The 16,883-nt window shown below is 42.1% G+C and overlaps 1 protein-coding gene across 7 annotated transcripts in view; it reads left to right on the top strand.

Annotated features, from left to right (window-relative positions):
• The window catches only part of EFCAB11 (EF-hand calcium binding domain 11), a 148,143-nt gene extending 131,591 nt beyond the window's left edge, over positions 1–16,552 (top strand). For 4 of the 7 annotated variants that reach the window (XR_013386731.1, XR_013386727.1, XM_077910317.1 and 1 more), the window contains one exon: positions 15,887–16,095. Coding sequence is in view for 4 of the 7 variants with exons in the window: in XM_077910317.1 (XP_077766443.1) it covers positions 15,887–15,968 (82 nt within the window). In the remaining 3 variants the exon portion in view is untranslated. The other 3 variants (XM_077910313.1, XM_077910312.1, XM_077910323.1) reach the window with 3 other exon arrangements.
• The last annotated feature ends 331 nt before the right edge of the window (positions 16,553–16,883 follow it).

The following is a 16,883-nucleotide window of genomic DNA, read 5'->3' as shown; positions in this document are numbered from 1 at the left end:
CGTTCCTGCCGAATGGGAGACAAGCGTCGTTAGTATTTTGGCATTATTTCCTGTTCCTCTCTGGGGTTTTGTTGTTCAGATAAGTAAGTTTTTTGGTTTTTACTTTGTTGCTCTTCTACCATTTTGCTGTTTTCACCTTTTTTTTTTTTTTTTGACGATTTTATTCATTTATTCATGGGAGGCAGAGAGAGAGAGAGAGAGAGAGAGAGGGAGAAGCAGGCTCCACGCAGGGAGCCCGACAGGGGACTCGATCCCGCGACTCCAGGGTCAGGCCCCGGGCCGAAGGCAGCGCCAAACCGCTGCACCACCCAGGGATCCCCCTATTTTCACTTTTTAAAAGGCCTCCATGACGAATATATTTGCACTTTTGTCACTTCCTTAGGAGAGGTTCCTGGACCTGGGAATACAATATTAGGGAGTATGAACTTGTTGTGTCGTTTTTACGACTCTTGATTCTTCGTATCTCATTCCCAGTAGCAGGTGGCAGCCCCTCCCGCAGCATCTGCCCCTCTCACCATGCGCCCCGCAACGACCCCATGTCATTCACTTTTCACATCTTTGCTGGTGGTCTAACAGGTGACAGTACTATCTCATTTTTTGGAGGTTTTTTTTTTTTTTTTTCATTGATTGCTTATAATATTGAACATTTTCACACACTGGTCAGTTCTTTCTGCTCCTTCATCTATACCTGTCTATTGTTCTTCCATAATGAGAACATTGACCCATTTCCATTCTTATTTTAACCATTTTTCCAGTTTTTCTTTTCTTTTTATGGTTTTTTTTCAAGTGCAGAAATTTTAAGTTTTCATCTATCTAAATCTGTGATCTTTTCCTTCAGAATCTCTTCCATTTACTTTTATACTAAGAAAGTTTTCCTCATCTTAAGACCAAGTTAATATTCACATCCATTTTTTGTGGTGGTTTGAACCTGTGGTTTGAATTTTAAGACTATCTGGCACTTTTATGTATCTAGAATCCACTTGAGTATATATCATGGAGTGACGATTTAAACATTTTTGTGTACAAATAGCCAGTTTTTCCATTATCATTTATTAGATAGTTCCTATTTATATACCATGCTTTCATCATCATATTCTCTGCTGAGATTTTTTAATACATACCCAGACCTCTCCAGGCTGTGATTTGTTTTATTCCCTGGTCTCCTTACACAAAAAACACACACTCTCTCCCCCCGCCCCAATTCTAATAGTGTGTTCTCAGACCAAGTATTCCTTATTTTCAAATTGTTCTCAGGTCTTCCTGCCTATTTATTTTCCAGATGAATGGTAGAATCATTTTTGTGGAGTTCTAAAAACCTCCCTTTGGGGTTTTGATGAAAACTGCATTCAACCTATAAATTAATTGGGAAGAATTTGGCATCTTTACAACATTTAGTCTTCCCATCCAGGAATACACATATGGCACGCCCCTCCACACTTTCAAATAGCCTTTTGCAAGTCTCAGTGGAATTTTGTACTTTTTTTAATACAAATTCAACACATTTGTTATTAAGGTATTTCCAGTTTATTTCATACTTTGGGTACTTCTTAAAAAATTGGAATCTTTCCCCCTTCAGTTTAGATCCACTCTTTTTAATATCTTTTAATATTTTTCCCCAGTGATTGCCAAGTACTTAACAGGAATCTAAGTGAAAAGCATATTTGTTTCATTCTTTAAGCTTATAAACTCCAAGATTTAGAACTGGAATAAACCTTAAATATATTTTCTTTTCATAGATGATAAAAGTGAGTTCGTGAGCAGTAAATTAATTTATTTAAAAATCATACACCTTGTTAGGGGAGTGACTAAACAGGCGAGTACTTCCAAATGTTCATTTTCTTCATGTCAAGGCCATGTAAAGCCTAAATATCCAAAACCAGATTCATCACCTTCCCCCCTCATGTTAATTTCCTGTAGCCTCTGTCACAATATACCCTTGACTTCGTGGCTTAAAGCAACACACATGCATTGCCTTTTAGTTCTGGAAGTCAGAAATCTAAAGTGGCCCTCACTGGCCTAAAATTAAGGTGTCAGTAGGGCTGCATTACTTCTGGAGGCTCCAGGGGCACATCTGCTTCCTCACCCTTCTGGAGTTTCTGGAGGCTGCCTGCATTCCTTGGCTCATGGTACCTTCCTCTGTCTTCATAGCCAGTAGTTTAGCAATTTCCACGGTCTCTCTGACTTTTACTGAGTCTTCTACTCCCCTCCTTCCACTTTTAAGGACCCTCAAGATTACAAAAGGCCCACCTGGATAATCTGGGGTAATCTCCCCCATTTTAAGGTCGGCAATCTTAATTCCATCAGCAGCCCTACTGTTCCTTTCTCATGTGACATCATCAGACATTCTGGGACATCTTTGACGGGGGGACATTAGTCTGTCTGCTCAGCAAGGATGAGCTTTCAAAATTTCTAAGCATGTTAGCCCTCTCCTTAAAGCACATCAGGGCTTCTCACGCCCCTTGGATTATGAGCCAAGCCCTTACGTGGCCTGCCAGCTCCAACTAGTCTTATCCTACTCACCCTCCAGCTTTACAGGGTTCTACACTCATCTTCACCCTGTGTCCTGGCCACATGGGCTCTTTCCTTTCTTGAACATGTCTTGTTCTCTCTTGCCACGAGGCCCTCACACATGCTGTTCCCTCTGCCTGAAAAGCCCTTCTGCATCTCCCAACTATGTCTCATCCCTCAGGTTTCAACCCCGTTCTGCATCCTCTGGATCAATGCCCTCACCTCCCTGCCCAGTCTTCTGTCCCACCATCTCATAGCACCTTCTCTCTTTCCTTCAGAGCACTCAGCACACTGGTGATTTTACTTTGCTCGGAATTACTTAATTCTCTCTGGCTGGACTAAAAGGTGTGAAGAACTCTTTCTTTTTTCCCCACATCTTCAGAACCTGATGCACCTGGTCCATAGTGGGTTCTTAGGGCATCCCACGAATGGGTAAATGAACTCAGTAACCTATTTCTAAGAAAGAGCATTTTTATTGAATGTGTTCATTGACAAGTTATAAAAGCAAAAAGGCTTTTTGAAAGCCCCAACAAATAAGTATATCCATTATAAATCCATTTGATAAAATCACATATAGCCATTAAAAATGAAAATACAGACTAGAGCCATGGGGGAAATGTTCATATTATGTTTAAAATAGGATACAAGGTGCTCTAATGCTAATCAGAAGGAAAAGTGCCAAAATGATCATAGCAACTGGTTCAGGATCATGGAATGGTGAGCAATAGTTCTTTTCTCCCATCTCCAGACTCTCCTGTTAACATGTTCATGTATTCAGCACACATTTCTTGCAGCTAGTATGTGCCAGGGACTGTGTCAGGTGTAAGAACAGCACAGTGAACAAGATGTATCCATCTCTGCCCACTGCAAGGTTACAGCCAAGTAGGAGGAAAACTAGGAATAATCACAACAGATGATCTGGTATTCATAGACTATTGCTGTATTCGAGAAAACTTTGCCACAGCGTATACCATAGGCTAAAGAAAATAAATTTTTTAGGTTAGGTCCATTATTATTATGGGATTAAAATTTTTAATTGTGTGTGTGTATGAAGGGGGGGGGGTTGTAGGAGGAATATACTCACCCATTTTCTTTAGCCTTTAGGTTTTGAAGGAGATTTCCTAAATTGTCTCTCCAGTCCCTAAGCACTGCTTTTTTACATTCTAGAAGGAAAACATCTGGAATCAGGGTGAACTTCTGGTTACCTTAGTTTAGCTACATTAAAAAGCTTTGTGGGGATCCCTGGGTGGCTCAGCAGTTTAGCGCCTGCCTTCGGCCCGGGGCCTGATCCTGGAGTCCCGGATCGAGTCCCATCGGGCTCCCTGCATGGAGCCTACTTCTGCCTCTGCCTGTGTCTCTGCCTCTCTTCCTCTCTCCCTCTCTGTGTCTCTCATGAATAAAAAAAAAAAATTTAAAAAAAAGCTTTGTGTAGGTGGTCATCAGGATGCCCTTGATGCCTGCCCACCTCAAACTCCCAAGCATTTGGTGGGTCCTCAGCACTCATTTCTAGGAAACTGAAAAAGCAGAATTTTGCCATCATAAATTCTCTTGGTTTCATCTTCTCACCCTTATGCACTCAGTGACTGCCTCTGTGCTTGAGCATAATGTAAATACTTAATTTGTTTAATAAATATCCTGAAATAGCCTCTTTTGAGTTGTTAACTAGAAGGGCACGAACCTTTTAACTCACTTAGTCAGCGCAGATCAACACTTAATGTCTTTAATGATGATCAGGATCTCTTTTAGTGGCTGAAAATCTCCGTAATCAATGATGTGGCCCTGCCTGGAGGCTGGAGAGACTAGATAATGGGCATAAAATGTCACACTGGATGGGGCTAGTAATTTGAATCTCTGAGATCGGTATTAGTGTGGCCATTTATGGGAGAGGCCAGTTTCTTCCCAAGGCTAGGAAGAGCCCCGACAGCAACCCCTCGCCAACACCCCCTCGCCGGCTTAGTGATGTCCGCAATGTTGAAACCCCTCATGATGAGCCAGTTGCTGTTCTCAGCCCAAAACATCTGGAGGCTCTTCTCCCCCACCCACCTACCCATTAAGGCCAATGCCATGCCAGTGGTCACCCACCAGAAAAGTAATTCTTAGTGCTGTGCAGGAGGGGAGAGGATTGGGGCCACTGGGGTGAGGGAGTGGGGCGGGGGTGGGTTTGTTGCAGTTTGTGCAACCTCATTAAGAAGGGTATGTCCATCCTCTTTCTTTCTCCATCCCCATATCAGCCTTGAGAATTTTATTTTCATTTCAGGGATAGAAAACAAGTCCTGTTTTCTAGCTGTTATATGAAGAAGCACTCCTAGGTTTCAGTCCTAAAATATCCCCTCCGATCTTGTACTTGGAGTCCCTTGGTCTTAGCCTGGGAATTGATTAATTCAGCCATGTTCATATTCTCTGCATTTCATAATTTTCCAAACACCTGTCATGTGCCCTCTGAACCTTCTTTATCTCTTGCGACTGAAATTCTCATATTAAAAGCCCTGATGGTCATCCGATTTGGTGTGACTTTGCAATTATAGGTGGGCTTTATTAATAAACAGCTTCTGATAATATGAGGGAATTATTTCATTATGAAATGTTATGCATTTTTTATGTTGTTTATCATTGTTCACAGACCCAGAGGTTTCAAATGGCGGGAGCATGTTGTAAACGAAAGCATAAGTAATTTATTATAATTATTCTGAACTAAGGCCAGATTTTCTACTGGCTCAGTGATGCACATCGATTGGAAATGAGTTGAGATGTAAAATCTTATTTTCTTAAGTGGATTATTTAAAACTAAAGTGTAAGCAATTAAAAATATTAATTTTTATAAATTCCTGCATCCTCATTTAATGGGAAAAAAAACCTGACATAAAATTTTTAAGTAATGTTTCTATAACTAAGCTATATAGAGCAAGTTCCTTGGATTTCTGGTGAGGCTTCACTAGCACAGTGTGATTTGGCCACGTCACAGTCCCCAGGGTGACTGTCAGGTCCTGTACTCTCCTTTGAAATGTGAGTGCTTTTAATTAGATGAGCAATGGCTAGTTTTTGTTTTTCTATTATTACATTATTATCATTCCAGTGCCAGAACTCCAGTCTCATCTAATTGTAAGGGAGGCTGGAAAATGTGGTTTAGCTATGTTTTCAGGAAGAAAGGGAAATAAGTTTTATGGAACATATAAGCAAGCTCTGCCCTGGAGTCAAACTTCACCCATGTCAGAATGGATAACCCATTATCCTGGCTCCTTTTCCTCCTACCAACCTGTTTCATAATCCACTGATTTGAAATGCTCCTTTTGACCTTTGGCGAATTCCTATATACATATTCTGAATGTTATTCTCCCTCATTGATTGCTGGATCTCAATCACACACACTATTTTACTCACTGAAGCTTTATATTATGTTTTGATGCCACATTTATTTTCTAAAAAATATTCTGAGTCTTCTGGCACTTTTGCTTTTCCAGAGAAAATTTAGATTTAACTTACCAAATTTCCTAAAAAAAGGGGGGGGGGGCAGGAAAAATAGCCAACAAAAAAAACTCTACAGTCTCCCTATCAGGTACTATTAAAAACACGTTCTACTTGAAAACATGATACTGTTCGAGAAGATAAGCATCATTTGACAATTGGTATCTTCTGACTCCGAGGAAATACGCTTTTAAAAAGCAAGCTTCCTCTCACACAGTGGCTAACAATGTTATTAGCAGGGATTTATAAACGGCTTGAATGTTTATGGTTCATATTTCAACTTCAAGTCTGTTTGTTGCATTAGCAAAATGAAGCTCATTAAGCCTTATTCTTTTGGACCACCTCTCCAAGCTTCCAAGCCCACTCATACTCTGCTTTCTTGTCTGGAAGTATGTAATCTTTCCCACACGGCACTTGAAAGTTCAGCTCATTCCTAAACCTCTCGTCAAGGATATGAACTTGTTGCTTTCAGAGAGGCCACATCTGTGCACTGAGCCATTACGCCATCTGTTAAACTGGTCAGAGTTCATTTTATTGCCTCCTTTGTGGAAGAACTCGTACTGTAAAAGCGTGTGTTATTGAAAACATAATTTTCCTCATCATTATGCTTTCTTTCTAGCCGGATCATAACCTGCGAGAAATCTATTGAGCAGAGAGTGAAAAGCTCTTCAGAATAGCTGTTCTTAAGAGATTAAATGATTGCCATCTCTGTCCCATTTCTTTTATCTCATAATCAAGTTCAAGATGATACTAGATATCTCAGCTGAAGTGATTATATATTTGAAATAGAAATGGCTTTATCTCCATTCATATTTCACACTGTTGAAGGCAGGATCACCCCCTCCCATTTACATTTAGATTTGTGTATGGTTCTTTACCACTGTCCGTGGGGTTAAAGATTCAAAGTACTTTTTGAAGACAAAAATAGCTAACAGGAGTTCGGTTGTATTTTTAAATGTTCTGTGCACAAAGACACTAAGTTGTATATTAAGATCCAGCTTAGATTCATCAAAATTTTGAGCTGTATCAAATCTAGGCAAATCATAGCCCAGCCATTCTTGACAAGTGAAAAGCTTGGCCTTCAGAGTGGCTAAGACACTTGCCTAAGGTCACACAGCCTAGCTGAGACGAAAGCTCTGCTGAAGCATGCTGCCTACCCCCTGCCATATTCAGAGCGAGCCTGTCACACAGATCTACTGTGGGAAAGGAATGGAAGGTCTAGTGACCCAAAAGTGTAGGAACCAGATTTTTTTTTTTTATGTAATTGGTTCAAAGATGTTCACTTTGGCTTTGTTCTTCATCCTTAAAGCTGCGTGATCTGTGCTATTTTCTTACATCACAATTTCTCTTCCAGAGATTCAAACTGAGAAAAAAGATCATGTCACTATTTATTAGCAGCTCTGCTAAAACACTTGCTAGAGAAGGAATATGACACTGTTTTCCGGAAGTGAGACATCGGGCTGTATGTTGATTGCATTTATCCACATGCCCGCAAGTAGTCAATAATCAAGCATACTGAAATTATATTCTTTCCTCCTTTTAAAATATTTCTAGCTTTAAATAAGACTCCTCATTTTTAAGACCTAGTAAATAGGAAAAAGTGAGTCATTATTTATAGTTAATCACTTTTGCCAGCTGTGACTGCATTTCACATCCATTTTTCTTTTTTGTCTTGGACTGGAGAATCTATCCTGTGGCTCTTTAAGGAAAAAAACATATTGGTTCCATCAATAGCCTCTTTCAACGCATAATCACAGTTAAGGCACTGCAAATCGAGATTTTTGTTGGATGCAGCAAGAAAAGTAACTTCTTTAGAATTCAGAACTGTGGAGAATGATCCCGAATCTTGAGATAGCACCTAACAAGAAAATCTGAATTATTTTAGGATTTGTTTCAAAATGGGATAATCATTTCAAAAATATTGTATTTATGAGTATCTATTCCATGTCCTAAGTTCCAGATACTGCAAGGTTTAGACAAGATTTCAGAAAGGATACGTTACCATATGTCAGAAGACTTTGATTTGAAAGTATCAGGAATCCATTTCAGATCACCTTGAACAGCCCAGGGACTTTATTGGGTCAGGAGACTAAAGATTTTGACCGCAGGCATGCTTCAGTCCTGGTCTGATTAGGCTCCAGCCCACTCTGCTGTTCTTCTGACTCTCACTGTGGGTAGCCCCATTCTCAGGCTGATAATTGACATTTACAAGCATGTGCAGAAATTTTTGGATCAATGTACTATCGGCTCACAGACCTGTGGAGATTGCATCCTTGTGGTAGGAAACGGACTGTTGTAACACCAAGCCTCACTTCTGCATCCCAGCTCTCTAAGGAAAGGGCTTCTCCTTAACTCACAAACAAAATGCCGAGGCTTCATTATGGTCCATCCAACTCTTTACCAGTCAGTAGCAGTCAGGGGAGAAATGCCACGTACCACTTGGCCAATCAGTCCTTGAGCCCAATCACTGTGGTTAGGAGGCCAGAATTATAGTTCTTGGCTTTGGCCAGTTAGCTCCCATTGCTGGAGCTTGGGGTGGCAAATAATCTACCTGAATCACACTTGAATCTCACATGTGCTGCTGAGTAGCACAGAGGTGTAGGATGGATGCCAGAGAAGGACCCAGCAACATCCACTGTGTCCTCCATTTAGAAGCTGAGCCTGGTCTTAATGAGGCCAAAGCCTTGCCTGGCTTGTGTCACTTTTTGTTCCTGACCTGGTCTGGCCATCGTTTTATCCTTCACCGTTGATCCTACATGGCCAATTCCACCACCTGCTCATGGCCAGTCCATGGCTGTACCTCTGTATCCATAAGGCCAAAGTATTGTCTTATAGTTAGGAGTATATTGTCCTCATGCTGAAGGAACAAGTAATTTCTGACAGACTATGTATTATTAAATAAGACACATATATTAAGGGTTCCTGGGTGGCTCAGTCGGTTAGGTGTCTCACTTCGGCTCAGGTCATGATCTCAGGGTCCTGGGATCGAGCCCTGAGTCAGCCTCTCTGCTCAACGGGAAGTCTGCTTCTCCTTCCCCTCCTCCTATTTATGCTAGTGGTCTCACTCTCTCTCAAATAAATTTTTTTAAAAAAAAAGACACATAGATTAGAGAGAACCGCTCCTTTTATTCTCTGGTGAACCCTGGCATTTCAATTGTCTGGAGCTTCAAACCAGAGCTCTTCTTAAAGGCAGTACTTCATTTGCTCTAAAATTTTTTCCAGAGGAACACTCTCATCTGTTTCAAGTTGTGGGATACCCCTTAACTGAATGGAATCTGATGTGACATGTAATTGCTGATGGCAATTAAATGCCCTGGGAGAACTTCATCTCTCAAAATAAACTTGCCACTATGTCTCAGCCTGGGTTCTTCCCAAAAGCAGAGCTTTGGTGAGGAATCGCATACACTTTGTTTTTTTGGGAAATAACCTCCATGAGCAAGAGCTGAAGAGAGAATGAGGGGAAGCCAGTACAGGGGTCTGTTGACCAAGTACGTTACTTCTGGAAGCAGCTAGAGCTCGATGCCACCAGAACCTCCAGTGAGCCGAGAGCAGGAGCTCAGAGTTGCCAGCTTGCCTGAGGGACAGGAGAGAGCCAAAGTCCACTGACACTTGGTACCGCACCAGGCACAGGTGGTCACTTCCAGATTGCATCCGTATGAGGGCCACACCCAGGTGTTAGCAGTCCCAAGAAGACAGTGAGAGACACTGCTGGGGGGCACCCCGACGGGTGGGCCTGCAGCCGTGGCTGGGCTCCAAGACCAGGGTGAGAACACGAGGTGGGCACGTGGGGTCCCTTGCACACTGAACCACCCAAGTCACCCAGGAATCTACCTAGAAAAGACCAGAAACCCTCTCCACATCTCTCTTCTCTTTCCTGCGTGCCTGAATGGCTTTTCTTAACACGTGTCTTGAAAAAGGTAAAATTAATAAACACATTACCAACTGGATTGCCGGAGAGCCCTGCAGGACTCTCATCAACAAAGAGGCAAGCACACGGGTGGAAAGAACCAGCGGGCTCCTCAGAAGAGAAGGCTGCTCGCGGGAGAAGCTGTCATCATCACATCTTCAATTGGCGGGTCCTCTCATCCCCAGCAGGGGCTCCTTGCTTGGAGGGTAATTTCTATTCTCACTGTTCAGTCAGGATGACAGCTTTGTCCCTAATGTGATGGCAGTTTTGACTTTAGTTTAAATTATTCCATAAAGAATCAAAGAGAAAGAGATTCTCTCTCCTTGGTCCCCCACCCCCCAAATTCCACAAAGAAAACTTTTCTAATTTAAGTCTTTGCCTCCACATTAAATTTCTCATTCATGTTGCAGGTGAATCAAATACAGCGTCAACTTTCAAAACCCCGTGTGACTATCACAGTGACTCAAAATAATTGCTGTCTGTCAGTGTATTGCTGGGAACACAGATATGCCTGTCACTGGCTCTGTTATCACACCAAGAGCCTGCCTCTCGAGTGCGGTCTTCTCTGGGCTCAATTCAGAACTTTAGTGTCAGCGAGGCAGAGCATTGGGGCAATTATCTGCATAATCCATCCAAGTATATGTGTGCCTCAGCTGCCCCTGAAATCACTTGTTTAAAAAAAAAAAAAAGCCTTTAATTATTTTAGTAAGTGTAGATATAGCTGGAATGTTCCAAAGAATTGCCTCTAACTGAGGTTCCTCTAGCTTAGTGTTTTCGAACCAGGGACGATTTTGCACCTCAAGGGAACTTGGCAATATCTGGAGACATTTGGGGCTGTCACAGCTGAGGAATGAGGAGAGAGGGAGCCCCTGACGTCATAACGGTAGAGCCCAGGGTTGCTGCAGTACACAGGGACAGCCCCACATGGCAAAGGATCCTCCAGCCCAAACCCTGCTCTAGCTGTTGATGATTTACATATTGTAAAGTAAGGCCATCTAAAAAGAAAATTTGGACTAAAAGAAAATATTCCTTCAGTTGAGAAATAGCTAAGAAATAGCACTAATATTATTAAAACACTAAGGCAAAAGAACCCAAAAGAGAAGTTTCTGCCCAAATGAATTAGGTGTTTGTAAGATTGCAATTATAATACATACCAGTTTGTATTCTTGTTTCCACTTAATGTCACGTTTATAGTCTCTGTATCATTTTGATAGAGAATAGTCCCATTGTCTCAATGTAATGAAATTAAACCATTCCCTCTTTGTTTCTGTCCTTCTTTTTCAGTTTTAAAAAATTAATTTTTTTTTTAAGTAACCTGGGCAAAAGCACGTACTCCAGTCTGAAATCTGGCTTGCGAGAGCTGGCCATGCGGCTGGCTCCCTTGAGTTATTTTACAAAAACTATTTTCCAAGAAATAGGTACTTTCTAAATATTACAAGAAACAGTTATAATGTAAATATTTTCCCGCAAGAAACACTACTTGTGAAAAACAGTCACTATTTATATATTTTTAAAATTCGAAAACCCACTGTATTTCTCTTCAGAAAGTATCAAAGCAGGGCAGCCCCGGTGGCGCAGCGGTTTAGTGCCGCCTGCAGCCCGGGGTCTGATCCTGGAGACTTGGGATCGAGTCTCACATCAGGCTCCCTGCATGGAGCCTGCTTCTCCCTCTGCCTGTGTCTCTGCCTCTCTCTCTGTGTCTCTATGAATAAGTAAATAAAATCTTTAAAAAAAAAAAAAAAAAAGAAAGTATCAAAGCAGCTCTCCGGCCTACCTCAGTAACAGATGCGCTGTGCGAAGCCCTGGGTCCTTCAGGTGGGGACCAGCCAGCCTCTGGGCCACAGGGGCACATCTAGTCCATCTGTTGGAGTCCACACAGCATCATAAAAAGGAGAGAACAGAATCTCGCTTAACAAGTCAGGGGGCCACAGACAAATGCTGATGCTCATGCTGATGAAAGTAATTATAACCACTGATAAGATGAGTCAGAAAAATGTTTTTATTTTAACAGAAAACTGTCAGAACTTAGCTAAGTGGACACAGTCTAGTTTTGCTTGAAATGCTCAACGTGTCCCAGCGTCAGCCTGGGTGTCCCTGAACTTCACAGTTCAAATAGCGTCACCTAGAAGGCCCATTCCACACCCCAGAAGATTTTAAAGCGCTTCCGAAGCTTTTCTGCAATTTCCAGAAGGCCCATGGCTCTGAGTTCTCATTTCTCTGCAGTAATTCAGCGGATGGATCCTCTGACCATTCCCCGTACTTTCCTTGCTCACTCCTGGACCTGCTCAGGTGGGTCTCCTCTCCTAACTCAGTCTTCAGCTCTGCAATCAACACAGAACACACAACCCCCACCCCCGCACACACAAACACCATCCTCAATGGAGCACATGCCTGTCGCACCCTTTGGTGGAGACACGGGAGGTTATAACAAGTAACAGCCACCTCTGAAGCACATGGTAAATGTAGCAGTTAAGTAAAGGCTTTCTGCTCCCCGCACCCCTGAGTCTTAGTGATCAGTGGTCACTGAGTGATCACACTTGGGCCGTTGCCCTTCATGGAGCACCCTGTGCTCCGCTCCCAGTGCTCTCACCTGGCTTGTCATACTCTTCCACCCGAGGGTCTGAGTTACACAGAGCAGCTCAGCTCTCCTGAGTCTCTGCTCCACAAATCAGTCTCATGTCTTCCTTTCGCATCTCACAACCCAGCAAACCAGAAAGCTTTAAATTTAACTGAACCTACATTTCTAGAGAGCAGTTACTGTTGTTAACAGCATTTATTTTCCTCTCGTACATCTATATGAGCTTTGTCAACTCCTTAGAAAAGCCAGTTCTGAAATAGAAAGCAATATATTTACCTTTATCTATAGCCACATGTCCGGTGGAAGCGCTGCTACTTAGCTGGATTAAAGTCCTCAGGCTGGGACACCTGGTGGCTCAGCAGTTGAGCATCTGCCTTCAGCTCAGGGGTCCTGGGATCGAGTCCCACATCGGGCTCCCCGCAGAGAGCCTGCTTCCCCCCTCTGCCTGTGTGTCTGCCTCTCTCTATGTGTTTCTCATGAATAAATAAATAAAATCTTAAAAAAAATATAAAGTGCTCAGGCTTCAGCTACAGGGCAGATTAGAGTCAAATATGTGTAGCATCTGCCTCAGTTTCCAATTTCCTGCTCTGTATTTATCTCTGTGTTGTTCAGCCTGACATTAAGGGGCTCCTGCCACCCGTGTTCTGCTCTGCAACCTCATTTGCCAGGGCTCATCTCACATGGTGTCTCTTGTACCCAATCTGTGTTGACAAAATGCACTTGGGGCCTGGAGACCATAATTGACTATTCCTTGCGGGTCCCTGAGTCATGGTTCCTAAGGGCCTTCTCCAGTGCGAAATATTTCCCTGGCTAGTTTCCAGACTCCGGAAAGGCAGTGATGACATACCCTATGCCGTCTTCCTTTGACCCCCCTGCACCTCCTGGGAGGTGGTAGATAGATATTCTACAATGTTGTCAGCTGCTTCTCCAGATTCATTGATTCCACAAATTCATGCTCTCTGCAAACATTTGTCGTCTGCTCTGGGCTGAGTTGGAGACACAGCCAAAAATAAGGAAAAGTTCTCACCCTCCTTGAATTCATTTCCATCTGGGGTGAGAGGTGGTGGAGTGTTTTCCATGCCTAAGTGTGTGTTGGTGACATCAAAACAGCACACTGCCCTCTCAGAACCAGAGCAGACTCCCGTTGAGGTGGAATGCGGTGAGCAGGAACAGTGACCTTGGCACCTAATGACGTTTCTTCACCACTTCTAGCCACCAGCCACATCTGCTCTCTGGTCACGCTGTGCTCTAAGTGTGGGTGCTGTGAAACCTTCCTTCTTCAGAATAATCCTGCCCGCGATGAAAAAAAAAAAAACAGTGTATTTCAGCTTTTAAAAGTATAGCTCTGAAATGTGAATTTCCGCTTCACCCTCCTTGAGACAACCAGACCTGCTCTCACACACTCACACTCACACATAATGAGGAGAGAAAGTCAGAAGATAGAAAGTATTTTACCACCGCTCATTCTAAATATAAACATGATGCTCCTCCATTCATTATGTGAATGAAATGCCACTACAAACCTTATGCATAAATGTTTCCATCTTGACACTTCTTGGTTATACTGTGCCCATTTTACGATGGGGAAGCTCTGACAAAGACAGCCAGAAAAATAAATGAATGTAATTACAATGAAGGTTATTTACTGACAAAAAGGGATTCCCTTTTTCCACAAGCATTCAGCCTCTCGGTAAGCGAACAAACACACCGAGAAAATATTACCGGAAGCAGTTTATTCTAAACATTACTTTTCTAGGTTATCCTCTTAACCCACCCCCTAGGATTTATAGTTCAACCATACCAGTTCACAGTGGAAAGAAAAAAGGCCGCTTATCTAATCCAATTCCTTGGGAAAAAAAATACTTAGGCAATATTAAGAATCTTCAATTATCTAATTTAATAAAAGGGACAGTTTCTAGGCCATAATCAGTAACATGTGATACTGATTACTTCTAATCCCTTAGAAGAGATCTGACATTCTGCTTTTGGTCTTGTATAGCATGAAATCATCATGTATATTTTACCCAAAGAAGTAGCAAGAATAATGGCCTCTGCAGTCTGCAGTCATTTTCTACTAACACACTGCAACATGGTTTTGCCCTAGGGCAGAGAAGTAGGGATTTTCTCTACTTCAAAAGAATGAAAAATTATCATCACTATCCAGAACCATTATAGACTTCAGAGACTTTGGCATGAAATATTCAGAAAGTTTATTTTAGAATTCAATATTTTAAAAGCCTACTTTAAAACTATTACAGTGATTAGTGACTCTGTTACTTGGGCCAGTCTTTGCTTTAAAAAGCCCTATGTCATGGTTGATACCATTTGTTGTTTCAGCAAAATGTAATTTGCATCAACCACAAGAGCTCCACATAAGGAATGTAATGCATTGTTTTAGAATGCCCCCCAAAGAGGAGTGGTGGCCACTACTCATCAGTTATCCTTTCAAATACACTTCTTAAATAAACGTTACTCTTTCTGGTAATGGTTGAAATGTGTTTCTAATGCTGTGATTTTTGTCCTATGTTATCTTACACATATGGAGTGGGTGCTATTTCTCTGTTCCTGTCAAGGGAGCAATGCTCCTGTCTCCGGGGTTCTAGGGACACACTGGGGCTACCCACACCCTCAGCCAACCAGCCAGAGGTTCCCATCTTCATTACTCTTCATAGGAGTCAGAAAAGCTTATTGGATGTTTGTGAGGATTTCACAGAACTTCCGAGGCCAGTAAAGACTTCTGGAGCAAGAGTTAACCACGTGAAATTGCAATACAACCCCCTTCTCTTTGGACCCTTCTATTTAAGTAGGGAGGTAATGTGCAGTAGAGTCCGTGGAGAACCTTGGTTTGGGAATGTAATGATCTTGATTTGCGTTCCAAGTCTGCTACTTATCAGCAGTGTGATCTTGTGAAATTAGTGTCCCACTTTCAATTTAGTGTCTCCATAAGGTGGACCCATCACAGCATCATGCAGAGATTCGACGAGATGAGGGATGTAAGGACAGTGCAACACAGATGTCGATAATTGTTCCTATCATTGCTCTTTATTCCCAAAATGTTTTTTTTTTTACCCCTCATTGGTTTAGTCCACATTTCTGTTGTGTAATGCATATATATTTGTTGATATAGAAAGAATGCACAAAATGACTAGAAAAACAATCATTTCTGCTTTCCTTTAAAAGCCTGTGCATTTGACTTCATTCCTTTCAGAATATCAAATATACTATTTTTGTAGGTTTAAATATACCTTTTCCTTCCTTCCACGTTAGGCATTTATCAATGTAAGAAAAAAATAGGCATCAAATTTGCCTTCCAGTAGGTGCCTCTTACTTGTAGACATGCAAAGAAACAAAGATTGTGGAGTGCTCTTGATGCATAAGTGTGACAAAAATAATCTGTAAATAACTAAATAACTTTTTCTTTCATTTTCCAGGGAAGTAGATCAAGACTCAGATGGTCTTGTCAGCTTTAAAGACTTTGAATATGCCATGAACCATGGACAAAATGAAGCCTAACTATTGTAAACCGGCAACTTCTGGGGAGACAAGTAGATTGTAATGTATATTTAAATGTCAAACTCTGTTCTGCTAGTGATGTAATAATGCTGCATACTTGTGATTAAACTCTCCATTGTGGTTTTCAGATGCTGCTATTACTTGCATCTCAGAATCCTAGAGGTGGTCATTACAGGTAGTCTTCCATGTGGCTGACAGCCACACTGCCCCTGGGGCTGGCCCCCATCACACCCACCCACACTGCAGGCTGGGACGCTCCGCTCACTGGTCCTCACCACCTCACCTGCTGGTCCTCTGATTCTCATTGGTTCCTACTGTCCGGAAAGAGGTCACTTTTTCCTACCAACGGTACCAGTTTCCTTCTTGTGTTCAACTTTGTTTGAACAAGTGATAACACCTGTGTGTCCTGAGGACTTATAATGTTCCAAGCAATGAGCAAAAAAGCATTGGGAAAACAAGACCTATGATTTCTCTAAGATAGTGTACCCACTGTCAAAATCATCATGGAAAAATGGCCCTAGGGCGCTTGCTGTATAAGATTTAAAAAAAAAAAAAAAGAAAAAAGAAAAACCCACACAGATTTGGCTGACACAGATTAAGTCTTCTCCAGCTGTAGACAGAGGAAGAACAGAGTGCAGTAAGGAAGGATATTGGGAGCAAAAGATTTATTGGCAGAGCCCTTTCAGATGGCTTGGGCCTGGGGTTCCTATGGCTAACCAACTGTGCCCTGCTGCACACTTCCTGGTTCTGGGTGGCTTCGCCTACACCAAAAGCCTTAGCCATCTGGTTCACATTCTCCACCCTTTGCACCTCCGTCCACAGGTGGGACCTGGTAATTGCTGTACCAAAACAAACACTGTGACACTGGACCTTCAACGCTTAGTTTAAATAAATGCTGGTATCAATGCCAATAGC

The sequence above is a fragment of the Canis aureus genome, chromosome 9 (assembly GCF_053574225.1).
Source record: "Canis aureus isolate CA01 chromosome 9, VMU_Caureus_v.1.0, whole genome shotgun sequence".
Classification (NCBI taxonomy): domain Eukaryota; kingdom Metazoa; phylum Chordata; class Mammalia; order Carnivora; family Canidae; genus Canis; species Canis aureus.
Note: the sequence above shows the minus strand (reverse complement) of the source record. Positions and strands in the feature narration are given on the sequence as shown.